At 44.5% G+C, this 25,191-nt stretch overlaps 1 protein-coding gene across 2 annotated transcripts in view; it reads left to right on the forward strand.

Annotated features, from left to right (window-relative positions):
* LOC134620506 (histone demethylase UTY-like) overlaps positions 1–20,001 on the forward strand; it is a 34,862-nt gene extending 14,861 nt beyond the window's left edge. The window contains exons 5-30 of one of the 2 annotated variants that reach the window (XM_063466696.1): positions 316–374; positions 3,360–3,480; positions 3,739–3,793; positions 4,510–4,544; positions 5,323–5,416; positions 5,498–5,624; positions 6,769–6,867; positions 7,016–7,235; positions 9,672–9,809; positions 11,703–11,834; positions 11,958–12,026; positions 12,117–12,224; positions 12,760–13,161; positions 13,587–14,440; positions 15,285–15,414; positions 15,517–15,622; positions 15,762–15,967; positions 16,061–16,122; positions 16,322–16,396; positions 16,732–16,880; positions 16,978–17,092; positions 17,183–17,370; positions 18,058–18,199; positions 18,277–18,403; positions 19,134–19,304; positions 19,485–20,001. In XM_063466696.1, the coding sequence (XP_063322766.1) occupies positions 316–374; positions 3,360–3,480; positions 3,739–3,793; positions 4,510–4,544; positions 5,323–5,416; positions 5,498–5,624; positions 6,769–6,867; positions 7,016–7,235; positions 9,672–9,809; positions 11,703–11,834; positions 11,958–12,026; positions 12,117–12,224; positions 12,760–13,161; positions 13,587–14,440; positions 15,285–15,414; positions 15,517–15,622; positions 15,762–15,967; positions 16,061–16,122; positions 16,322–16,396; positions 16,732–16,880; positions 16,978–17,092; positions 17,183–17,370; positions 18,058–18,199; positions 18,277–18,403; positions 19,134–19,304; positions 19,485–19,514 (4,014 nt within the window). In that variant the 3' untranslated portion in view covers positions 19,515–20,001. The remainder of the gene's footprint in view (positions 1–315; positions 375–3,359; positions 3,481–3,738; positions 3,794–4,509; positions 4,545–5,322; positions 5,417–5,497; positions 5,625–6,768; positions 6,868–7,015; positions 7,236–9,671; positions 9,810–11,702; positions 11,835–11,957; positions 12,027–12,116; positions 12,225–12,759; positions 13,162–13,586; positions 14,441–15,284; positions 15,415–15,516; positions 15,623–15,761; positions 15,968–16,060; positions 16,123–16,321; positions 16,397–16,731; positions 16,881–16,977; positions 17,093–17,182; positions 17,371–18,057; positions 18,200–18,276; positions 18,404–19,133; positions 19,305–19,484) is intronic. The other variant, XM_063466697.1, reaches the window with a different exon arrangement.
* Positions 20,002–25,191: the final 5,190 nt, after the last annotated feature.

Genomic DNA, 25,191 nt, shown 5'->3' on the forward strand with positions numbered 1-25,191 from the left:
GTTTCCTGCAAAGTTGACACTTGGCGGTGAACCTAAATTCTAGTTTTGTTTTTTGTTTTTGTTCTTTTTAATCAAATTTTATCAGGTGCTGCAGTGTTATATAATCAGTTAGCCACCAGTTTCTTTTTTCACCCCACTGACGTCTGATTTATTCTGTCCATTTTAGTAGCACATTAGCAAATCTTCACATAAATTTAGTACCTTTTGGGTTGCTGTAATTTGGTAGGTTGATTTGCTATAGTTAAAAAAAACCCAAAACACTGCATTGTTTGGTAGCCTGTAAATAATTGCTCACCTTTCTGTCTTTACTCCCAGAATGCCGCCTTTCTGTATGGCCTCGGAATGGTCTACTTCCACTATAATGCCTTTCAGTGGTGAGTGGCAACTTCTTTTTTTCATTATTATTAATATTATTTCTTCATTTGGATAGACACAGGGTGAGTCTGCTGAGATCATTATTATTTATGTAATAAATGCACTGTGAATCTCTTCTGGGGCTGTTCTGGATTAAAGTGAAAATCACATCGGGGCTGTGGCAGAATGGTGGTAGATGGGAAAATGTTACAATCTCACACTGCATTATGCTGAGCATAAGTGGATGGATATCAGCTAAACAAGAAAAAATACTGTTGTTTCTTAATGTTTGCCTTTAAAAAAAAAATTACACTTTTTAAAAACAGATTTCATGTGGCTTTTTGGACTAGTAGGCTGATAAGATACAGTAGTTACCTTGATGGTAGGTAGGTTTTGTTGTTTGCTATTGTGGGTGATATAACCTCAAAATTATGTCAAAATATTTCAAGGCAATTTGCAATACTCATATTTATAAAAAAAACAAAAAGAAAACAAAGAACTAAACGAGGTTTCACGGGTGATTGTAGCTTGCAGGCAGCAGTTTTTATTAGTGCAAATAAAAAAGAGGGGTGTTTTCCATCCTTGTTTTATAGTGAGCTGAACTTGTTAACACTAGATTCAGGCAGCAGTTTCAGAGTGCAATAGTTGTGACATGGCATAAGTTAAATGCAAGCACAAAATCAGCCGACATAGTGTTCCTAGGATGTTTTTTAAATGATGATATTCTTTTGTTTTTCACTGAGTGTATTATCGTGGCAGTCTCATAAACTCATAAATATCGGTCAAGCTGCGTTCATTTGCACATATAAGTACGTATGTAAACTTCCAAACCAAAATAGTCACCATCAAAATAAAAGCAACAAAGTTTTTGTGATTTTGAGGATAAATCGCAAAAACCAGTAATCCGTTCTCTGTTGGGGAGTTTATCAAAGTACGTTTGGTGCCTGATGTAAACTTATTTACATTTGAATCCTAATTTCACATTGACCGCATGTGGGCCGTCAGGGACCCGTTAGATGAAACAGTCAATACCATTCACATGCCTAGATTATGGATATGCCTGTTAGCTGGATTTAGATAAAGAATGGTTTGCACCAATTTGTGAATCCATCAGCTACTCTGCTAACTCAGCCTCTGTGGACAAGTTGTAAGTATGTTTTAGGACATTTGAGGGGTGTACCACGAAGCTAGATTAACGGGTTGGCAAGCTGGGTTGAGCTTAAAGTCTGAGTTTTCTGCGTCACTAGAGTGAATAGTCATGTGATGCGTGGAACGCGCCTTTTTACATGAGCACACACAGAGCCTATAGCAGACAGCCTCACTTAACAGAGGAAGCCGATAACCACCTCATGATAACGACATCATAAAACAACATCACCAGACAGCAGCCACTGCTTTTAAGATGTATCTCAGGAAATAAATCCCTCCTTTGTTCTCCACATGGACTGTTGACCTGCATGCAGCCGAAGAATGCCCATATGTGATTGGTCACTTAGTAATACTCTGTCTACAAGCAGGCTACAAATACTGCTCAAAAGTGATCCAATCCACCGACTGCTCATTTATTAAACCCACACCAAATCCATGAAGTCTTTGGCAGCAGCACACCTATGATCAGTGTAAAGTATTTGAGCAATTTCAAATATTAAAATTAAAAATATTGGTGTGCTCTACTGATGCAAGACAGAACTTGCATGCGTCAGAAGATGGCACTTTCAAACAGCACCAACAGTGAGCGCAACGATTCAAGGGAGCTATCCAAAGAAGCGTGCCTCTGTGATTACACAGCTCAGTTGTAGTCTGTATATGTTTACCAGCTGAAAATCTGCCTTTGATCGTGAGCTGTCCTATCTTGTTTCCATAGCAACGCCACGGCCAGCAAGAGAGACTCTGTTCTGGCTGAGTTGCCAATAAGAATCAGATTCTTCGAGATGCAGACATCAGCAAATCCAGCTGTTAGCAGCTGCAGGCAAATTCCACTGAGGCATTGTTGTCAACACGTTTTGTTTTCAGAGACATTTTTCAGATGTCAGGACATTTTTACCACTTGCTTCTTTTGTTGTTTCCAGTGGTACATACTGTCGCCTAATGCACGTTTATCTACTATTTGAATTTATTTACCATCACAAATCATCATTATCTGACTCACTGGTGCCATTGAATGAAGTGGCCAGTTGAGAGCTGGAGCGCTAACTCAGAGATAATTGTCTTCTTGCACAGATCTGCATCTGTTATGTTTACAGCCACTTTGGGCGGTTCTGTGAAGGGAGTAGTATGCTCTGTTGTAAGAAATCTTCAGTCTTTGGTCGGTTTTCTATATGAAACGGTCTTTACTGCTTATTGAAGAGGACTCAGGGTGCTTTATATTGTAAGGTAGAGAGCCTACAATAATAGAGAGAAAATCTGAACACTCAGACGACCCCCATGAGCAAGCACTTGGTGACAGTGGGAAGGAAAAACTCCCTTTAAACAGGAAGAAACCTCTGACAGAACCAGAAGATGAGACAAAGACGCACTGTGGAAGTGGTGAATGTGTGATGATGTAACCTGCGGCGCATGAAACGACCAATGTGGCGGGTATAGTGACGGCTTAAAGGGCGTCATTTAGGTCGCAAGCTGACATACTATTCGCATAGAAATGACTAATGAATTTGTTGATCATGAAATGTCATTTAACACATTTCCGGTCAATGTGGAGCTGGATAGAAACCCTCAAAAAGCGTTAAATAAAAGCTTAGATTGCTTAAACTTTTTATTGTGTCAGTTTTAATTTTGACACAAGCGTAGATAACAAACAGGGTGCGCTCTCAGTTTCCAGGGAAGAAGCATCTTTAGTGTTCAGTAGAAGATGGCACGCTTGCAGCGGGACTGGAATAAGCAGCTGCTGTCGGAGCTCAGCTTTTGCTCATACCTCAAGTTTTTCTCTCAACCTAAATGTTTTTATTAATCACCCTTCTTTTTTTTCTCCCCCCGCCCGCCACCGCTTCCTTTTAATTCTCCCACAGGGCGATCAAAGCATTCCAGGAGGTGCTGTACATTGACCCGGGGTTCTCCCGGGCTAAGGAGATCCACCTGCGCCTAGGTCTCATGTTCAAGGTCAACACAGACTACGAGTCAAGCCTAAAGGTACGTGCAGCTTAAAGAGTCGCGCATCACTCTTGAATGAATCCCGAGAACCGGCGATGAAGCGAACAAAAGGAAATGTGGATTTTCTCAACAGCAGCGGTTTCAAACTTCAAGCTGACCTTGAAGCGTAAAACGAGCGAGCGAGCACGACACAAAAAGGATGGGAGCTCCCATTCAGTGCAGGAATAAGCTGGCAGCTAGTGACAAATATAACAGTGAATAAGTGATTGATTCTGTGTACTCATTTCTCTCTCACAGCATTTTCAGCTGGCTTTGATTGACTCCAACCCCTGCACTTTGTCCAAAGCTGAAAGTAAGCACCTTTTCTATTTATTTGAGTGTTATGTTATTAATTGTATCTAACCGCTTTTGTGAATATGCATCATTACTTTTTATTCTTTCAGCTCTCCCCTGCATCTTTTCTCCTTTCACCATCCTTCTGTACGCAGCGTTAGACCGGTGGTCTGCTGCTTTCGCTTCAGTCTACTTAGAGCACTGGAATTATTTGATATGCTGCTCCCATCTCATCTCGCCCTCCGTGCTACCTGTTACCTTGGTGATAGCAATATCCATTTTTGCCCAGGCTCCCGCTGTTTGCCTTTGCTTCTTTGTGTCCCCCCTCACTGCTTTTCTAACTCGCTCACATACGTAGCAAGGGCAGCCCCCATCTTACTTTCCCCCCACCCTCTCTCTTTCTCTCGCTTGTTCGCTCTCTCTCTCTCCCTCCTCTCCACTCTCTCTCTCCCTCTCTCTCCCTCTCCATCTGCTGAGAGTCACTCAGGCAGCTTAGATCAGACACTGCAGCGCTCCAGACAAAGGAAGGTGCTGCCAGGAGCACAGCTTACCTACCTGCTCTGTTCATGTAGACTGGGCCAGCCTCGGGTTTCTGACACCTCTTTATTATTGACAGCTCAGCACTACTTTCCAAAGACTTTTGGAAACACACTGAGGAGGGACTCAGTTTTTCTTGAAATGTTGAGTAACCTCTAACACGCTTGTGTTCTTGTCTCTCTCTCTCTTTTTTTGTAGTTCAGTTCCACATTGCTCATCTGTATGAGATTCAGGTAAGTGTTTGATGCTTGATTCGACCTGCACTTGAGCTCTGCTTGCTCTCAAGGGTACAAGACTAGATTTGCCCCCACCCCCCCTCCATCTATCCTGAGTAATTGAGAAGGAGGGGGGGGTGTAAGTGCTGCATGTCGATTGAATGTGGAACAGCGAGGCGAATAGCTTTGACTTAGCGGTGTAAAAAATAGCAGGGCGTCTGAATGCCGGGGATTGCCCTGTTTCCTATTTTCTCTTCTTTTTTTTCCCTTTTTTTAAAAAATTTGAACTACGTGCTGACAAATTGAGGAGGGAGCAGGGTGCTCGAGTGGGTGGCGCGCGGGAGGGGATAGGAGATTACTCTCGGCCGATCGACAGGGTTGCCACGGAAACAAGAAAGTCTGTCTCCCCCTCTTTTGTATGCTGGTGGTCTCCCTCTCTCTCTCTCTTTATGTGGGTTTCATTGGCGAGGTACAGTAGCTCTCGCCAGCTCAGGGATGCGTTTATTTTTTATTTTTTTTAAATTATTATTTATTTTATTTTATTATTTTTTTTACGCCGCTGCAGTGAAAGACTCCCGGCTAAATTAAGAAGGGTGGGAAGTGCAGTCAGCATGATTACTACATTCCTGTCTCCTGCTGCAGGTTAACAGAGATGGAAAGACGGCCAAAATAGCAACTATAAAAAACTATAACTATAAACTAAAAGCTATAGGTCTAAACTGTGTTGGTTTTTGTTTTGTTTTTTTTACTTTTTTACTCCTTGTTACACTTCCTCTTATCCTTTTCCCATATCCAGAAGAAATACCGGGCTTCCAAGGAGGCTTATGAGAGCCTTCTACAGACAGAGGATCTTCCTGCGCAGGTGAAGGCCACTACCCTGCAGCAGTTAGGTAAGGTTTTCTAAGGATATATCATAGTTTTGATATTTCTTAAAAACAAACACACAGTTGGGTAATTGGATATATTCCCAGGCTGGATGCATCACACGGTGGAGCAGCTTGGGGACAGAGCAAGCAGGGACAGCTATGCCATCCAGTGTCTGCAGAAGTCTCTGGAGGCCGACCCTAACTCTGGACAGTCCTGGTACTTCCTTGGCAGGTATGCTGCACACCGGAAAAACAGCCTACAGAGGATTATGGTGTTTGATACTAGTGTGCTCCTTACCTCTGCTTTCCTGAAATAAAGCAATAAAATAATGGATTGTGAGGCTCTAAAAACAGTGTGTGGGCTGTTTGTGAGTCCTGGACAGCTGAGCTGGACAAGTCCCAATTCCTTTCTGATTAGCTCAGAAGTCTATGCATTAGTGGCTAATGCTGCTGGCTAGCTGCTCCTAGGCATGTATTTCCAGCTCCATATTTTTATTTTTCAACTTCATTAGAGTGGCTTTGCATGATTAGCAGTTAAAAATAACCCCCATTAAACAAGCAGTTCTAGCTCACTTTGCTCTCCTTTTAAGCTACTTTTAATCTGATTGGCTCCCCCCTCGCAGACTGAAGAGCTTCCTTCTTTCCACTTTTTTTATTTTTCTCTTTTTCTTTTTGTTTTGTTTTGTTTTTTGTTTTGTTTGTTTGTTTGTGACCACACACTACTCCACTGAGAATTTACATTCCAGTTCAGCATCTATGCATGCACCCCGGGCAGCAGACTTAAAGCGAACGTCAGGACTAGAACAGGAGTAGCTACTTAAGAATTGGGTTTTCAGCTGTCCGTGTCCTCAGTGGAATAAAATCAAGGCTTAAGAAAAAGCATGGGAGGTTGGGCTCTGTTGTAAAAGGTTTATTGAAGGTGAAATTTAAATCCATAGCTTGGCAATATCAGCACTGTGTTCTCTTTGGTGGTTGATCAGGGGAGGCAGATTCTTTAGGCGCGTCATTTTGTGTATTGGTCGTCACTTTTTGGCCGACAGCAGATTAGTAATGGAGGTGAGGAGAATCAGAAATTGCCACCACCATTTTACACAGAGGGCTTCATTTTCCGATCCTCCTTATGTTTTAATTTCCTTAATGACTCTGTGGGTGAGCCTTCTCTATTGCACACAAAATTGGCATCGAATTATGCCAATTTATTATGATTTATTGAGTTGTCACCTAGAATTGTCTAGGTGATTGAAAGTATTTGTTCTGTTATGGATCTGGTAACACCAGGTGTCAGCTGGTGAAAGCATGTTAAAGGATGGAATTTAAAGAGGAATGTATTTTTGGAATATTATTTCCACATTGTGACAGCCTTTGCCTTTCCACAGGTGCTACTCAAGTATTGGGAAAGTCCAGGATGCCTTCATGTCTTATCGGCAATCCATAGACAAATCAGAGGCCAATGCAGACACCTGGTGCTCAATAGGGTAACTTTTGTATTTAAAAGTAATCTATTACTTGTTTTCACAAAGAAAAATATTTAAAACCATTATTTCTGCATCATCATTATAATTTTTCTTCCCCCTTCTATCGTCATCCTCCCCTCCCTCTTCCCCCCTCTGCCCCTGTCCTCAGGGTGTTGTACCAGCAGCAGAACCAGCCCATGGACGCTCTGCAGGCGTACATCTGCGCCGTGCAGCTGGACCACAGCCACGCCGCTGCCTGGATGGACCTGGGCACGCTGTACGAGTCCTGCAACCAGCCGCACGACGCCATCAAGTGCTACATCAATGCCACTCGCAGCAAGGGCTGCACCAACACCGCTGCGCTAACCCACCGCATCAAATGCCTGCAGGTGGGTGGTGAGAAGGATTTCATAGAAGAAGCAACCATGCACGGCTGTTTGGATGGGTATATAGCGTTAGCTGGATTATTTTGTTTGAAGAAAATTTAACAGAAGTGCAAAGATATTTGTCTAACAGCAACAGTGAGGTTTTCATAAACGGTTTTCCCCAGGTGAGGCAGTCGAGTAGCTTTAATTGTAGCATGTTGAGATGAGAACGCTTACTGAAACTGCTGGTTGCGATTTCCTTCTTACAATTGCAGGATAAAGTTAGCGTTTTTACATTTTAGGGTCAAATCTGTGTTTCTGCATTGTGACATAAATATGATTTGATTTTCACACAATGCCTTTAAAGCAGATAAGCACATCCCAGTTTGCATATCTGTGAGGGGAGGGTGTCAAGTGAGGTGGCAGTCAGGTGAGATGGGGTGGCCTGTTTTTATTTTCAAAACAGGAATCTGATCTTCACAACACGTCTTTGAGGAAGAGAATTGTTGCACGAAGAACCAAGTTTTCTGAGAACCTTGCAAAAAGAGCTGTGGATGCTCAGCAGGTCAGAGGAGATTACATAACCATCTGAGAAGAGTTTGGATTCGACTGATCTGCAGTCAGACTGCTGTTGCCAGTAAAGAAGAGTTATCCTCTGTGCTTCTTCATAGTGTGGTTCCTGTGCAACCTGAATTATGTTCCCAGACTAACTTCTAAATAGGTTGAGCCTCCCATATTGGCTCATGTTCCTGAGTCCACCAACAGCAGAGCGCTGATTAACAGTAATATTAATGGCTGGCCTACAAGTAGAAAGCCACCGCTCTCCATAAAGCATACTGCTACCCATATGCAGTTTACTGATGATCACCTGGGTGAGCCAGATAGCTGCTGGAACAATGTTTTGTGGTCATAGGAGACTAAAATAAATTGTTTTGGTCAAAGAAAGGGAAACGGTGCATAAGAAAGTGTGAAGCACGGTGGTGGTAGTATCATGGTTTGGTTCTGTTGTGATGTATATCGGCCAAGATGGCTTGTTCTTCCTGACACAACCATCCCATTTATCCAAGCGTGGGGCCGGCTTGTGACCTCCTGAGGCTGGGTTTGTCTTCCTGTCTTATGCAAAGTCAAATAGAAATGCTGTGGAAGGGCCTGAGGAAGCTCACCAGCATCTTGAGATTGATTGCATTCTTTTTAATGAAATAGTTTAAATTTCCTCCAAGCTAAGCCAGACTGATCAAAAGGCGAAACCTTTAGCTGCAGTTATTGCTGTAAAAGTGGCTCACAGGCTGTTAAGAGCTATGGCTCAGAGTTTCCCTCCTCACAGATATGCAATACTGGATCATCTGTATCGAGAAATGAATGGATGTCCAAGTTTAATGTTTTCACTTTTAAGGTATTTATGTGGAAATGAGGAGAATCTTTTTCCTGTAATTGTAAGTGCTCTGCGAATAAGCATCATTGGGCTTTATTTTTTTTCAACCAATCAAAAGACGTGTAACCTACTTTATCCCTGATTAAAGTTTGCTTTAATTTGTTGGAGCTGCTCTGGGGTTCACCGGAGTTGTTTGGCGTGGCTCATGCAGATAACGGGCAGAAAACAGTGCAGTGAACGCCACAAACACAAAATGATACCAGTGCAGGCTTCGTAGTAGGCTCCCTTTAGCATTAGTAGCCTCTCCCTTTTTCTGAACCTTCCTAATCCTAAAACTCCCTTGCACTTGGATAGCAACGCATGTGGTTTCTAAAGGGCTCTTCTCCAGTACCTTCATCTTCTTCTCTGCCTTTTGCTGTTCTTTACCATCCCTTTGAGGTTTAAATGAAATCATTCCTAAGGGATGCGATTAGACAAGCACAACAGAGACTTCGGAGGTCAAAGAATAAACCTGCTACACCCTTTGAGAAATAATTAGGTCTCCTTTTTACGGATTTCGAGATCGATTGGCGCTAACGACAGCTGACGTTAGCTGAGCGAAGTGGCCCTCAGCCCTCCCGCAGATTTAAACCTGGGCGACCCCGCATCTCATGCGTTAATTTATTCATCTATGCTGTCATTTTTTTTCCTTTACATATGCATGAAGGAATGTTACATTACCACCCAGTTTACTATAGCATAATTTCATGGCATTAAGACAAGCTCCACTGGCTTGTTTTAATGGACACTGTGACTGTGTTTGGGATCACTGTTGCTGAATGTACCTCCTCATGTTGTTAATGACATGACTGTAGGGTTGAGTTAGCCAGACCAGTGCAAGTTGGCATAATCACTGTCAGATTCTCAACTTGGCTTCACTTGTTGTTTTATTTATTTATTTATTTTTAACCTCTGCCAACTTACCATTGCTAATCATTTCTTTGTTTTGAGGTCATCGTTTTCAAAAAAAAAAAAGTAAAAAAGAAAAAGGCTTGTGTTTTATTATTTTTTTATTTTTATTTTTTTCACGTCGTTCTCCATTCCCCTAGGCTCAGTTGAGTAACCCCCAGCTCAGTAGCCTACAGAGTAAAAGTAAAATGCTCCCTCTTATTGAGGAGGCATGGAGTCTGCCAATCCCAGCTGAGCTAACCTCCAGGCAGGGAGGCCTGAGCAGTGCACCACAGCAGGTGAGAGACCAGATAGAGCAACTTACCCCACCCACTCCTCCTTCCTCCCCTCTTCTTGCCTCCCCCCGCCTCCTACCTCCCCTCCCTTCCTCTGAGTCCAAACTCAGACACTTAGGCTCTCGAAACACACACGCACACACCTGCAGGGCAGCACACACGCATGCACTGTTGTACATAACGATGGGTAACGCTTGAGCTCAATAACGAGGCGACCCCTCAAAATAAAAACGCCTTTATTTCTCTGCTGCCCTCACGGTTGGAGACCTCGACTGCATTCCGTGTCTTCTTTTGTCGCAGCTTATTGCAATTGGCTACTGCTAGAAGCTCACGGGGTCACGGCCGCTTCACAGCAAAACCGAGCCAAGTGCTATCCATCCGCTGCACTCCCTTCTCCTTTTTTTCTTTTTTCTTTTCTTTGTTTTTTTTGGCCTCCAGCAGTCACATGGCTTCACCCATCACGCTCAGTTTGATTCAAAAACCGAAAAAATCCGATAAATGATTGTTTTCTCATTATTTTTCCTCTTCGATTTCTTCTTTTAATCCTTTTTTTCTTAAATCTAACATGGTATTCGGGATTACACCCCACCCCTAGTCTCCTCCAACCCCCCTCCCTCATCATGATCAGATTAAAGGGCTCTAATTAAAAGTAAAGTGGCTGTGTTTCTACTTCTCACACACACTTTGCCTCTTTCTTTTTTTATGTTCTCTTTTTTGTTTTGTGGGTTTTTTTGTTGTTGTTTTTTTTTCCCCTGGTGGGGGCTTTTCTTCACCCTGCCTCGGTGTGATCGGTGAGGTCGTGCTGCCGTAGACTGTCCCCAGGCTTCCTATTGGCTCTGTTCGTCTTCCTCCTCCCCACCCGCCTCCCTTTCCTCCCCTTCCCTCTTCATTAGCTGACCTTAGGCACCTTGCAGTGTTTCACCTCCACTTCATTTAAACACGTCCGTCATGCAGTAGATAGCCGTAGCTCTGCTGTGTCCGTGTTTGCGTGTGGTCGTCGTTGTCGGAATGTGTTGATCTTTTAGCAGCCGACGTGGCGACACTCGACTCGAGCGCGAATGAATTTGTTCAAAATTCTTCGGATGAGCCGATTTCATTGGGTCAGGTGTGACTTTATAGCCTGACGCTCAGTAATAGTGATGATAATGATATTAATAATAAACCGAAGCTGCGTTTTTGTCATCTGGCTTTGTTTTTAACGCAGCATGCTAAAACGATGGCTTGTTCCGCTGGCCGTACAGTCACATCTGGCTCATGAGCTTTCTCCAAACTAATATTAAAGGCTGTCAGTGTGTGAATGCTTTGTAACCTTTGGCTTCCAAGGTCGAGTTATGCCACTGTGTCCCTAAACAGCTGCTACTGCCTTGCAATGTCTCGCCAAACTTGGGAACATACTAAGTCTTTCCCATGAGGACAGTTGGAGCGCTGTAGATGCTGTTTGGTTGTAGCCTCTGTACGTGTTTTCCCAGCTTTCCTTTAAACAGGAAAGATAACCTGGAGGGTGTTGCTGTGATTTGACGCAACGCCTTTAGACACACAGGAATGGGTTGGGTTTTTTTGGGGGTTTTTTTTTTTTGTTTTTTTTGCTTTATCTGTCATTGAAGCTTTAACGCAGAATCACATTATTGCTCTCCCTTGTTTCTCTCTTTCCACAATCCCCATCTCCATGTCTCCATAACCCCCTCTCTCCCTCCTCCTGTTCTTCCTGTTCCTCCCGTACCCTTAACTTTTTTTTCTTTTACCACCATCTTCTTTCATGACTTTCTTTTCGTCTGGCTCCGCTCCAATCCTCTTTGTTTTACCCATCCATTTATATATCTTTTTTTTCTTCTCCTTTGATTTGTTTCCCTTTTGCCTGCGCCTCTCCCTCCATTATCCCCCCCCCCCCTTCTACAGGCTTGTAAGCCCAATCACAGTGCAGAGGGCGGGGGCTCGGGTCAGTCTCTGCCTCCTCACGTGGGCTCGCTTGGCCAAGCGGACGATCAGTCCTGCCCAGCCAAGAGGAGGAAAGCCTCCGGTCCTGCCAAGGTAAATATGGCAGTTGTTTCCCTCGTAGTAAGCAGAGTTTACTCAGAACTGAACTGGGTGGCAGAGGCGGTAATTCCAGTTTCATTCACCTTAATACAGCTTCTTTTTGTTTTTTCACCTCAGGGTGATTCATGGGCCAGTAATCCAGCACAGCAAGTCCCCAACTGGTACCTCTCACCACAGAAATTACAGGTTAGCAACATTTTCATCTATTTATCTTAAAAAAAGGTCATCATTATTTTTAGGTGTCACATGGTTCTCACTCTTTCTGTCTGTCTTCAGATGTTGGAACAGTTACGGAGTAATCGGGCCAACTTGAAGCCGCCGCAGCTCCAGATGTTGGAGCAGCTGGAGGCTCAGCTCGCCATAATGCAGCAGCACCAGCACCAGGTATTGAACAACTTCTAGCATATTCAAAGTGATGAACAGCATCGCTTTTCTTTTTTTGTCAGCATCTTGAATTTATCCAATTAGTTTACAAGAACGCTGCACAATAAACGTGAGAAATTCACAGCGAGGGTCGGGTGAATGTTTTGGGTTTAGATCAGCACTGACTCTGGTGCTTCTATAAACACGGTAGTTAAAGGCTTTAAACTGTGATGGCAGAGTAAATAAACTCACTAATCCAGAGTGGGTAAACACTGCCTGATCTCCAGTCCCACAGCGTTATTCTTAAATCACTCTAACGGCGAGCTGTGGCATGTTGAGGCATTAACCCGTCGCATCTTGTGCCAAACCACGCATCAGTGGTGGAAGGTTTCAACACTCAGAGGTGAAGAGGTGAATGTTTTTGTTTGTTTTTGTTTTCTCCTGGCTGCTTCCATGTTTGTCTCAGCTCACCCGTCTGGTTTTTCAGATGTGATAAATCACTCGCCGGCGATTATGATTGACAGTTTCAAAGTATTGTTTTATTTTTCTTTCACAGATGAGACAGAGCGCCTCAGGAGGTCAGGTGCGTCCATCTCTCCCCAACGGCCCCACTACCAACTCCCTCCCCTCCCCCAACCCCAGCCTGCACCCCATGCGGCCCCACCTGGGACCCCACCGGCCACCGTGTCCGCCTCAGCCACTGGCCAACGGGCCCGTGGGCTCCGCGCCGCACGGACACTCGGACCTGCTCCCCGCGGGTGACAGTAGTAACAGTAGTAGTAATAGTAGTAGTAGTAATAATAATCAGCCAGGGCCCGCGCCCACAGGACCCAACGGAGACGTGCCTTACCTGCAACCTGCCGGCAGCGGCGGTGCAGCACTGCTACCTCACACCTGCACAAACACGCAAACACAGGACGCCATGCCGCGCCAGGCCCTGCACCTAAACTCCTCTCAGGTGAGACGCCTCACTGATGGGCTTTGTTCTCTTTTGTTTTTTATTCCAGCGCTGGTGACGGTGCCTGCTCTGCTCTCAGCTGCTGTGTTAAGTAATAGATAAAAGCGTGATTTAATCCACAGAGCTACGTTCATAAAAGCTGTCAGAAACCATTGACAAAAGTAATCAGCCCATATTTTACTTACATTTTTATTCATTTTAATTTGTATTTTTATTGAATTCATTTTTTCTACTTCTGTTTTCTATTTTTATTTTCTTTATTATTATTTTGTACACATGTGAGTGTGCATCCACATGGGCACGTTTCTGGCTCTGACACAGAGCCTGTATAAAAGCCCAGCTTACACATCATAATTACAGCCACACGTGTCCATGGTTACTGCCTACGAGTGCACTTCCTAACAGCTGTGCTCTTTTTCCTTCAGGGGCTTCAGAAGGGGTCTGTTCCACATGGCTCCAGCAGTGAGGGGACCCTCTCTCACCCCGAGACCCCCAACTCCACCACCCTCGCGCACCCCAACAATCAGGTTGGACATTCCACTAATGCCCCGTCGCCGCGGCCTCATAACCACCTCCCGTCCCCGCCCTCCCTCCCCCACTCCTCTACCTCAGGTGGAGCAGGACCCAGTGTGTCCGCTACCAAAGATGGCAACGCCACAGCCGCGTCCCTCGGCAACGGGAACTCTGAGGTCAAGACACCGTCGCCGCTGCCATCAGCTGATGGCAAAGCAGCGCAGGGGGACGGCCTAGCCAATCACATCCACTCGGATGGCGGCAAAGTGGTAGAAGGCGGCGACAAGCCGAGCCTTAGCGCAGACAATCCTAGGCTATCTGCCCTGCTGGCAGGGGGGAAGGGTCCAGAGGAGAGCGAGGGGCCGTCAGAAGGGACTGCGCCCGCAGCATCCACCACCTCGGATTCCCACAAGAAAATCAACAACATCCACCCGGCCGTCCTGCCCTCCACCCCCCATGCACAGGGCAGCTCAGCTGCCTCCTCGCCCATCTCTGCCATATCCACCGCCACACCTTCGCCCAAATCCTCAGAGCACACCCAGGCAGGTGGCCACAGTCCTGCTGCCACCGCAGCCACTGCACCCGCCGTCAACGGCAACAGCAAAGGAGGAATTTCCGAGGACTCCCAGAGCCCGCTGAAGGCTGAGCCGCCTGCCGTCACCAGTCTCAAAGCTACGCCTCCGCACGGACACAGCTCGTCGTCGTCGTCGTCGTCATCTTCAATATCCATCTACCCCAGCTCCACAGACGTGCTGAAGGCCTGCAGGTGAGAAGCCTCATTGTTTTTCTTTCACATTATGGAGTCTTGCGGATGCACTCGGACAGCACGCTTCTTTCCTCTCGTCAGGAACGATCGCTTTGGCGTCGTTGTTGTTGTTGTTGTTTTTTGGTGCATGCACAAAGAACACGAAGTCAGGCTGAGACAGGGGCTTTAAGTGCATTAGCAAAACACCAGTTTTCTGGCATCTTACAAACTGAGAGTGACTTAGAGCTGAGTATGTTCTGGCAAGAACAGCACTGAGTTAAGTGTGTTTGAGGTACTAATGGAAATGTGCAGCTGCTCCCGTGTGAATGAGAGAAAATGTGTGTGCCTCACTCAGCTAATTTAGTGCTGAAATGTAGCGTTTAAGGGTTTTCCATTATGTAACCTAATGTTTGGAACATGTCTGGAATGTTCTCCAAAATCGTAGCAAAGTTTAAGACCATTTTTTTATTTGCTGCCTGTGCAGAATGAGAGCAGGATGGCCGGGCTGTGTGGGTTGTTTTGAGCATGTCTCCTCCCTGTGGAATTGCAGTGTAACTGCAGTACTAACAGCAAATTATTATGTAACTGTCAACAACACCGAAGGCTACTGGGCAGTCTTGTTGCCATGCAGATATTATTCAGTTAAACGGAGCCCTCCATGTGATTACAGACCTTCCATCAAATGGAAATAAGTGGTTTGAGGTTTTGTTTTTTGTTTTTTTTAGTTTACATTTTATGTATTAAAATGTGCCATCACACCTTGCAAGGTTCTAATGATACCACTGATATTGCTGAGAAGGAATTTGAGAGAAGTGTTTGCATCACTGCTGTGGCTGAGGAGGTTTTGTGTGCTATGCATGTGCAGAAACCTGGGGAAGAACGGTCTGTCCAACAGCAGCATCCTCCTCGATAAGTGCCCCCCGCCACGCCTGCCACCTCCACCCTCACCAGCCCTGCCCAAAGACAAGCTCAACCCTCCCACACCTAGCATCTACGTGAGTATTAGCCATCAGCAAAATAAGTACATTTTAAATTTCTTCAGTTTTTAGGGCCCGAATTAAAAAATAATTACTTTCTGTTTCCTGTGGCTGGACCAGCTGGAGAACAAGAGAGATGCTTTCTTCCCCCCGCTGCACCAGTTCTGCACAAACCCCTCCAACCCCGTCACTGTCATTCGAGGACTGGCCGGAGCTCTCAAACTGGGTAAATGGCTCCATTACAAACGTGTGTGTGTGTGTGTGTGTGTGTGTGTGTGTGTGTGTGTGTGTGTGTGTGTATGTTTGTTTGCCGTCACAGAGATGATCGGAGCTTCAACTGTGTGCGGGTGTGTTTCTTCACGCAGACTTGGGTCTGTTTTCCACAAAGACGTTGGTCGAGGCCAATCCAGAGCACCTGGTGGAGGTCTGGACTCAGCTCTCCCAGCCCGCCGATGAGAACTGGGATCCGACCGGCACGAAGAAAATGTGGCGCTGTGAGAGCGCCCGCTCCCAAACCACCATCGCCAAATACGCCCAGTATCAGGCCGCCTCCTTCCAAGAGTCCCTGCGGGTCAGTTCCACTTTGCCTGTCACTTCAGAGACTGTAGAGAAAGATTCAGCTCCACTATAATCCTGAACTCACACTTTTTTGGTTTATTTGCAGGAAGAGAATGAAAAGAAGGCACTAAAGGAGCCCTCAGACACAGAGCCAGCGTCAGCAGAGAGGTACCTAACAGCGTTCTTTAATAAAGACCCAGGTTTAATTATTTTGGCCTGTTACAAAATCTCCAGGCTCTGATTTTTGTTCAGCTTTTCTCTGGTTTTCCGCAGAAACATAATGCAGAACATACTGAACATATTTTCTGCGAGTGATTATGGTCGTACTCTGTGTGTGGCTTATTGGGAATTCTCTGTGTGTCTTAAGTGCTGCCCGCAAAAGAAGGGGACCTTTGAAATACATCAAGTTTGGAACCAACATCGACGTGTCGGACGAACGGAAGTGAGTCTCATCTCAAAGTCTCATCTGCCTTTCATAGCTTGTCTCTCGAGAGTGTAACCCAGAAAAAACAGAGCTGCCTGTGTGAGAATCTGTTTGATTTCTTTGCTGTCCCTGAGTTAAAGTCTGAACTATTTGAGCAAATTTCAACCAAAAATAAGAGAACTGCTCATCTGAACGATGTTAAACTTGGCACTGTGGACACATACGCAGCAGTACATCTGCCTTATTATTATTATTATTATTATTATTATTATTATTATTATTATTGTTGTTGTTATTAATATGATACTTTAAACTGTTTGAGTTAAAAGCACCGCTCTCGTCTCACCTGCCAGGTGGAAACAGCAGCTCCAGGAGCTCAGCAAACTCCCAGCATTCGCTCGAGTGGTTTCCGCCGGCAACCTGCTCAGTCACGTGGGTCACACCATCATGGGTATGAACACAGTCCAGCTCTACATGAAGGTGCCTGGGAGCCGGATACCAGGTCAGCACACTAACAAGAAATTATGTCTACAGTATTTATTTATTCATTTATTTATTTTTTTTGAAGTGGTCAAAGAACATTTGTTTTTCCCCCCCAGGTCATCAGGAACACAATAACTTCTGTGCCGTCAACATCAACATTGGACCAGGAGACTGTGAATGGTTTGCAGTACCGGAGCCCTACTGGGGAGTGATGAGCAACTTCTGTGAAAAGTAAGGAGCTCTTTATCTTTCTCCTCTCGTTCTCTCAGCTTATACGCACGCGCCTCCCAACCTCTCTTCTCAAACTCCTCCTTCCTCCAGGAACAACATCAACTTCCTGATGGGCTCATGGTGGCCTAACCTGGAGGACCTGTACGAGGCCGACGTGCCCGTCTACCGCTTCATTCAGCGCCCGGGCGACTTGGTGTGGCTTAACACTGGCACAGTGCACTGGGTGCAGGCTATTGGCTGGTGCAATAACATCGCCTGGAACGTGGGACCTCTTACCGGTATGAAGTCATAGAAAGCATATTTTCTCTTAATAATAATAGTAGTAGTAATAAACCATTTTCACCCACAGTTATAGCTCAGAAGCACTGAGGTGTGATTGAAGGGTTCTGATCCACAGTCGGGTTGATTCTATTTTCGCCGCCAGAAGGAAAATGTAAAACAGCCATTACACTCCGCCAGAGTCCGCTGACAGAAAACGAGCAATTTTACCTCCCAAAGCTGGAGTTTGTGTACTCGTGTTTCTCCTGTGAGATTAAAAATATAGAGGCTGGCGGCTTTGAAAACAGCTTTTAACCACTTTTAAACCCGTCGTTACCCTTGACTGAGGCAGGCCTCGTATTTCGGGCCATCTCTCTGCTTGTTAAAGCAAGAAAACAGTGATTTTAAACATCTGTTACTGGAAAAGTCTGTATTTGCTCATCAGCTGGGAGCCAAAGTTGAGAAGCATTCAGAATATGAATACATTTGTGATGCTCTGACCTTTCTCCGTAATGTTTCCCTGCTGATTTTTGCCCTTTTCAGCTGATTAACGAGCTGACTGCAGCGCAGTTTTAAATCCACGTAGTCTGTGTGACCGTTTATGCTTACGCTGACTGATGAAGGGCTCCTGGCTGTCGGCATCCCGTGCATGTCTATGTCCAATAAAGTCCAGAATGTTCTCCTAAATCTTTAAACTGCTCTTTCAGCTCACCAGTACAAGCTGGCTGTGGAGCGATACGAGTGGAATAAGCTCCAGAGCGTCAAGTCCATGGTTCCCATGGTGCACCTCTCCTGGAACATGGCGCGCAACATTAAAGTGTCCGACCACAAGCTGTTCGAGATGATCAAGTAAGTCGCGGGGACTTCTGCGGCTTCTTTTTTTCTTTCTTTTCCACCCGTCGCTGACGCCTCTGTTCCCGTCACAGGTACTGCTTGCTGCGGACGTTGAAGCAGTGCCAGTGGGTGAAGGAAGCCTTGGCGGCAGCCGGCAAGGAAACAGTGCTGAGGCCGAGGACCAGGGACGAGCCGGCCCACTACTGCACCATCTGTGAGGTCAGTGAGCAACACCGGGAACATTGCAGCACCAAGGGTGTGAATTTTAACAGCATGTCACATTTTTCTGGCTTTGCAGCTTTTTCAAGTGAAAGATAATAGTCTTCGGCGCAATCGTTCCCACTCACATCCTGAATATTACTCTGCACCCTGGATTGTTAGATTAGAGAAGTTTAGTCCCTTAACTGTGTGTTTTACGTGTGAATTACAAGCATGTGGCTCAGGTAGGTAGAGCAGGTCGTCTGCTAATCAAAAGGACGATAGAAGAGGATCAAAAGCACTGTATAAGAGCCAGTCCATTTACCACATAATGTAAAGTAAATGTCAATAGTAGAAATGAGCAGCTAATTTATTTTATTTATTTATTAATTTCCCACCACTGTGGACGTGTATGACCTTTAATCTAACATGTGTGAAGGAAAGCAAGCATAGGCTAAATCCTGCTCGTTTCCCCTCCTGTTTCCTTTTTTTTGTTTGTTTTTGGACAGCATGAGCACTTATTGCGATCAGCTGAATTAAAGCCCGGCTCGGTTTTTGTTTGCGTTAATTAACAGCTTCGTTAATGGCTCATATTTAAGCGTGCGGGGGGGGGGCTTTCAGCTGCTTTTTTAGAAAAGCATTCCATTAAGCGTCTTCTGTCAACTGCTGTGATAATCGCAGACAGTTGCAAGAGAAACTCAGCCTGTGGATGTAGTTTTATAACGCGTGTTTTTGTGTGTGTGATCCACAGGTGGAAGTGTTCAACCTGCTGTTTGTGCGCCGGGAGCTCCTGTCCAAGAAGCAGTGCGTGGTCCACTGCCAGGATTGTGCCCGAAAAGGCAGCGCCGCACTGGACGACTTCGTGGTGCTGGAGCAGTACAGGATGGAGGACCTGATGCAGGTCTACGACCAGTTCACATTAGTAAGTCGTTAGATTTGTCAGTGCCCCAAAGCTCATATCAGTACTATTTACACACAACCGATAAGTGCTATCTTATTTGCCGATAGCTGGCCGCCATCAGCAGTGGCGGGAGCTCACTGCAGAGGACTTGAACTTGAGGAATAATCGCTCTGTACCATCTCTTCTTCTCTGTCTGCGCAGGCCCCTCCTCTTCATTCATCTTCGTCTTGACATTAGGCGACTCTTCTTCTGCTGTGGAGCCATGAAGCCCATTTACAGGAACTTGTACTGAGATCTAAAAAACTGAAAGAACAAACATACACGGACCATTTCTGATATTCAGGAAAGCCAAGGCCGACTCTACCCGACCCCCTCATCACCACCACCACCACCCACCCTCTCTGCAGCCCCTTCTGTATGGCTGGTCTCCATAGCGACGGCTGGAGGCTGAGGCGGCGGAGCGTGTCTGTCTATGCAACCCCTGTACAAAGAGCCCGGCGGAGGGCCTTCCACAAGAGGGCGTCACACCGAGCTCCATAACAGGACTCTTGTTTTCTCTCTTTCCCTCCTCCTCCTGTTCTCCCCCTTGCCAGGCCACCCACCCACCTCTTCTCCCTCCCCACTCCTCCTCTAGAGACAATGGCTCAGCCCTGTTTTAATTGAGGACTTAATCAGATGATCGGGAACAGGGAGGGGAAGGTGGGGTGGGGGGCGGGGACACGGGGCAGGGGTGTTTTGTAGATACTTGTTAACTCTCCCAACTGGCAACACCACCCGTAAAAGACTACTGACTTGACAACCCGTCTTTCTCTCTCTCTCTCTCTTTCTGTTTCTTTCTCCTTGTTTTCTATTCCGATGACTGGGTGATTTTTTTTTTTTTTTTTTTTTTTTTTTGGTGGAGGGGGGTAGAATTTCCCCCTCCAAAAAAAAAATTTCTTTAGTCCACCCTCCTCCTCCTCCTCCTTCTTCTCCCCCTTTAAGGAGCACTAGCCTAACTGGTCTTTTTCTATGGTAGATAGTAATTTTAAGAGTTTGGAAGAGCAGAATCCTCCCTACCCGACCCCCACCCACCAAAAAAATAAAATAAAATTAAAAAAAATTTGTAATGTGAAGAATTTAGGTGAATTTAGGTTCTCCCCCTCTCTTCCCCCCCCCCCCCTTTTTTTTTTTTTTTTTTTTTTTTTTTTTTTGTTCACAGCTTTTATGTATTTTATCTTTGTCTCGTTCTTTTCAAAGCTTTGATGTTTTTGTTTCTTAGGTTTAAAAAAAAACAAAAAAAAAGGAAAAAAAAGAAAAAATAGGGAAAAAAACTTACTAGCCAAGTCACAAAGAAAATGGGTTGCACATAGACTTATGGAATTAAGTTTAATTTGTGATTTTGTTTTGTTTGTTTTTTTTGTTTTGTTTCTAATCTTGATGTAAATTTACACTATTTATAAATACATATTTATTGCTTGAAAATATTTGTTGATGGAATGCTGTTATTTTTTCCAGAGTACCTGCCATTAAATTTGAAGGAGTTTTGTCATTTTAACACGACTCCTTTTACATTTTATATATATATAAATATAAATATATATATATATAAATAAATTGCTTAGCAAGCGTTGTACAGAAACGGACATTTAAAATTGTTTTATTGTTTGAAGAATGTTTTATGATGAGTCAATAAACACAAAGTTGACAAATTATCTGCAGTTTTCTTGGTTTTTTTTTTTTTGTTGTTGTTGTTTTGTTGGTTTTTTTTGGCTTCCTGGAACATACAAAGCACATTCGTATACATTCAGTAGGAGTAAAAATACATGAAACAATGCAGCTGTTGGGTGGAGGCCTGAAACCCAGCAGACAATGTAGCTGTAGACTGACACACACAGATTCCTACACTGTATGCCAGGTTCAGAACTTACCCAGGTTCTCAGAATTTCTTATTTTTATTCGAGAAACAAACTCCACAGTCCCTGCATGGCCTCTGATCAACTCTGCCTGAGGCTTTTTTCCACCCAGTGGGTGGTTATTCGAGACACTTCTTAGAAATTTAAAAGGTGCGTAGTAGAGGAGATCACAGGAAAAGGGTGTAAGCTACACAGAAAACTAAACAGGAAATAATACACTAATCCTGCTGATAAGGAATTTCAAATGTCAGTGGAAAAAAAAAAAAAAAGAAGAGCAAAATATATTAAAAATCACCTAATCAAAGATTGTATTCAGAATAAGGCGGCTGTCAGCAGAGACCCAGTAGCCAGATGTAGCTGCTGCCAGCCCCACAGGATCTACACTGACTACTGAGCAACCGCTGGGTGCCCTGTGGCTCTGCAGCTCCGTCTGGAGCCAAAACTGGAGCCACTGTTCAGCCGAGATAGGAAATGATGAGGAGGGGAAACGACTTCAAGCTGCTTCAGACTGCTGCGGATGTAATGCAGGTGACAGGATACAGTTTGTAATGACATAGTCACACGCCAATAAATTAAAAAAAACAAAACAAGAGAAAACACTTTTTCTTTTTTTAACATAGTGCTCCAACACAAAGTCCTTGAAAATTAGAGGTAATACACTTGAACACGCTCATTTTTCATAGAAGCAGAGTCACTAACAATGCTGCAACAGGCAGACACCCTTTTCCCGCTTGCACCTTCACCCTGCCAATTTCCTCTGTCGACAACGTGCAAAAAGGTTGTTTGCAGGAGTCTGTTTTCCCACATAAGATCCTTTGGTAGTGCAACAACCCTTTGTACACTCCCTGCAACAGCGAGAAAGTCGTTTTTGGTGTTCGTGTCTTCTGATGTGTTTTAATTTGACCGAGCCACTGTGGGTAAATCACTGAAAACGTCCCAGACCAGTTAGTCTCTTTTCTCCTGTACAGACTTGTTTCATTGTCTAATCTTTTCTTTTTTCTTAATTACTTGATCATATTGGATGTTATATAACCACCAGTGACGATGGAAAAATGTGTATTCCCTGGCTGATTGGCAGTGGTTCCTGGAGGTTGCTGGCTATTGCTGGGCAATATTGGTTGCAAAGAAGGTGCTGCACCAAAAACCTCCCAGTGATAGCCACGGTCACCTGGAGTTTTTCCACTTTTGTCTGCACATACCGGCTAACTATTAGCCTGAGCTGTAGGAAAACTCAAAAAAGCGAGATGCAAACTGAAAATGCAGGTCTGCCAACTTTTACTTTGAAGGCAGACTGTCTTCATTTAAGGATTTTGTTGCACTTTTTTCCACACTTCTGCTACAGGTTGGAGAGCAGCTGGTCAGTGTTTGTAAGTCCTTCACTTTCATTCAAACTATGACTGCCGTAATGTGCTAGGGGCCAGAGCAGTCACAAGCTTTTGCCAAACAGCTGGGGAATACACATTGTTTTCTAGTGACCGTTGGTCTGTAGGCCTGCGTTACTGGGGACTTTAGCAATCAATTTCCCAGTGACTGCTGTAAGGTTCAAGCAATCAGTCTGGATATACTATTTTTTGCTTTGCAACTGTAGGTTGACAGATGGTCACTGACTGGTCTCTAGACCTGAGTGACCGGGGCCTGATTCACTATATTTTAAAGTGAGTATTGACTGTCAAACGTGCAAACTGTCTAGCACAAAATTCATAGTTCCCTTTAGGATGAATCCTATAGATTTGACATTTCATCAAGCAGCAGCATTTCCTATTTAGCAAGTTCTACTTTACATGGTAAATTATTGACATCTGTATAACGTCCTTCATGTTGAAATCTACTAAAGGAAGTCAATACCTATTGACTTCTATTTTACAATGCCCAACTGTACAGAAGAAATTAACATGTTTATACCTTGGGACAAAAAGACTTTTGGACGCTTTTGCTAATTTTTGACTGACAGGTGGAAGCCGGTGATCGATAGTATAAAAGATGGATGTAGCTACTGTAATGCCAGGTACTGGTTTCTAAGGTCCCGTGTTGAAGCCTCAAGATGAGTATTTTTACCATCTCCGTCTTGTGGCGAAAGGGGATGAGACTCGCTGTGAAACTGCTTGCTTATTGGCTAACAAATCTCAATCTCTTAGCAAATGAGCACAGCCTGAATAAAACTCAATTCTGAAATGCAAAATACAATCTAAGCATGAAAATGTTTAGAGGTCACATCAGAAAAACCTTTTCCGATAGTTTCTATAAGACTGGAAGTCTTTTTGTAGCTACAGCTATCGCCATCTTGTGGATTTCAGATATGACACTGGTTTAGGCACTTCCACATTGCCTTAATTCTTCCGATTCAGAAGCTCTTTATATTTAGACTGTCTGTGGTCAGTTCCTGTTGACTTCCATTTTAAAATATCCAGCTGTAGAGCAGAAATTAATAGCTACATGTAGCTGTAGCTGCTAGTTCTATGCTAGGCTTCACTTTAGTTAATCTGCATCAAAACTGGGCCTCTTAACCTGTTTGGGCCGTTGATGCTTTTTCATATATTGTTAAATTCTGCTAACAGACCATCCACGAAGCTGGCTCTAGTGTTGGTGGGTGAAATTCTAGCTCTTTATTAGTCTGTTACTTAGTACTGATTAGCAGTTTTATAGATATATTTTGCTAACTTAGCACTCCATCTTCTTATTTTATTTTCATTACTGCTAGGTACACAAAAATGAAATGGTGACAGCCTTGAAGCTAAAGTTGAACCTTTGAAAAGGGGTTTCACAAACCAGTGAATGACATCACAGCAGATACGTCTGTATTTTAAATATTGAACGTATGTTAGCATTTGGCTACAGGGGTTGCTGTGTCTGAAAGGGACACACAGACTGAAAGAACAATGGTTCAGGTACATGTGGGAAAAGAGTTAAAGTTCCTTCTTTGTCTCGCTCTTTTTTTTGCTTTTTAAGCAGCACACAGTCCCTCTGCACCCACGCTGAAAACAAGATGGCCGACTGAGCCCGCTCAGGCTGGTTGTCGGCGTCCATCTTGACTGCCACAGATGGACACTGGAAGACTTCGCGCCTCCTTTTCTCCGGAGAGTCGACTCTTCTGTTTGACAGTCTGACAGGAGCCCTGGAAATAAAAAAGATGTCTGGGTGAGAACGGCAACCGTGGCAAGAGGACAGTTTTATACTGTTGTTTGTTTCATACTCAAACAACGGCAAACATTTGAAGCAGCAGCAGGCAAAAAGTGGTGCTTATACGTGCTGTATGTATTTTGGACAGTGTAGTACAGTGTGCCTCTCTGAAACATTTTCATTCGACACCCACAAACTCTATTATTCTGGCGGAGGCGCACAGGAACAAAACCAAGTGTGGGCTGAAAATCGTGATTCTAGGAAACAAGATGCCAGCTGTAATGTCAGTTAAGAAGACGGAGACTTCCTGTTGGCTGTTTGACACGACCGAGGGAGGAAATGTCAGTTTTGTGCTACAAGGTTAAAATTAAAAAGTGTAGGGGGAGGAAAGGGTGTGGGGGGCTGAGGGTTTTTCTTTTTTACTCTACTTCGCCTCCATTCATCCTTCTGCCAACCCCCCCCCCCCCACACACACACTTTTCCTTAACATACGGTATTGTTAAGTACACTAAACTGTAACTATTCGCTCTCATTTCCCTATATATACACTACCCTACAGGAATTCCACATAGCCTGGACCACCAACCAACCCCCTCAACCCGCCCCCTGCTAATGGTCCTCAAATCCTGCCTACCTAACAATGTCTCCCTGTGTCACAGCAGGGGATAAAGAAAGCGAGAGAGATTTAAATTAGCGGAGTGATCGATATCCCCTCCGTCCATACCCCTTCCCACTCCCACCCTGTTTTACCTTCCTCTCTGCCCTCTCTGGCATTTCCGCTTTAGTGAGAAACAGACAGGTGGCCCTGACTGCTAATTTTAAACAGGCCGATTGTCTGCCTGTGTTTCCCACAGCTATGTATAGATGCCAGCAATAAACCAAGTAGGTCAGTGTGTGAC

Source organism: Pelmatolapia mariae, linkage group LG23 (genome assembly GCF_036321145.2).
Source record: "Pelmatolapia mariae isolate MD_Pm_ZW linkage group LG23, Pm_UMD_F_2, whole genome shotgun sequence".
Taxonomy (NCBI): domain Eukaryota; kingdom Metazoa; phylum Chordata; class Actinopteri; order Cichliformes; family Cichlidae; genus Pelmatolapia; species Pelmatolapia mariae.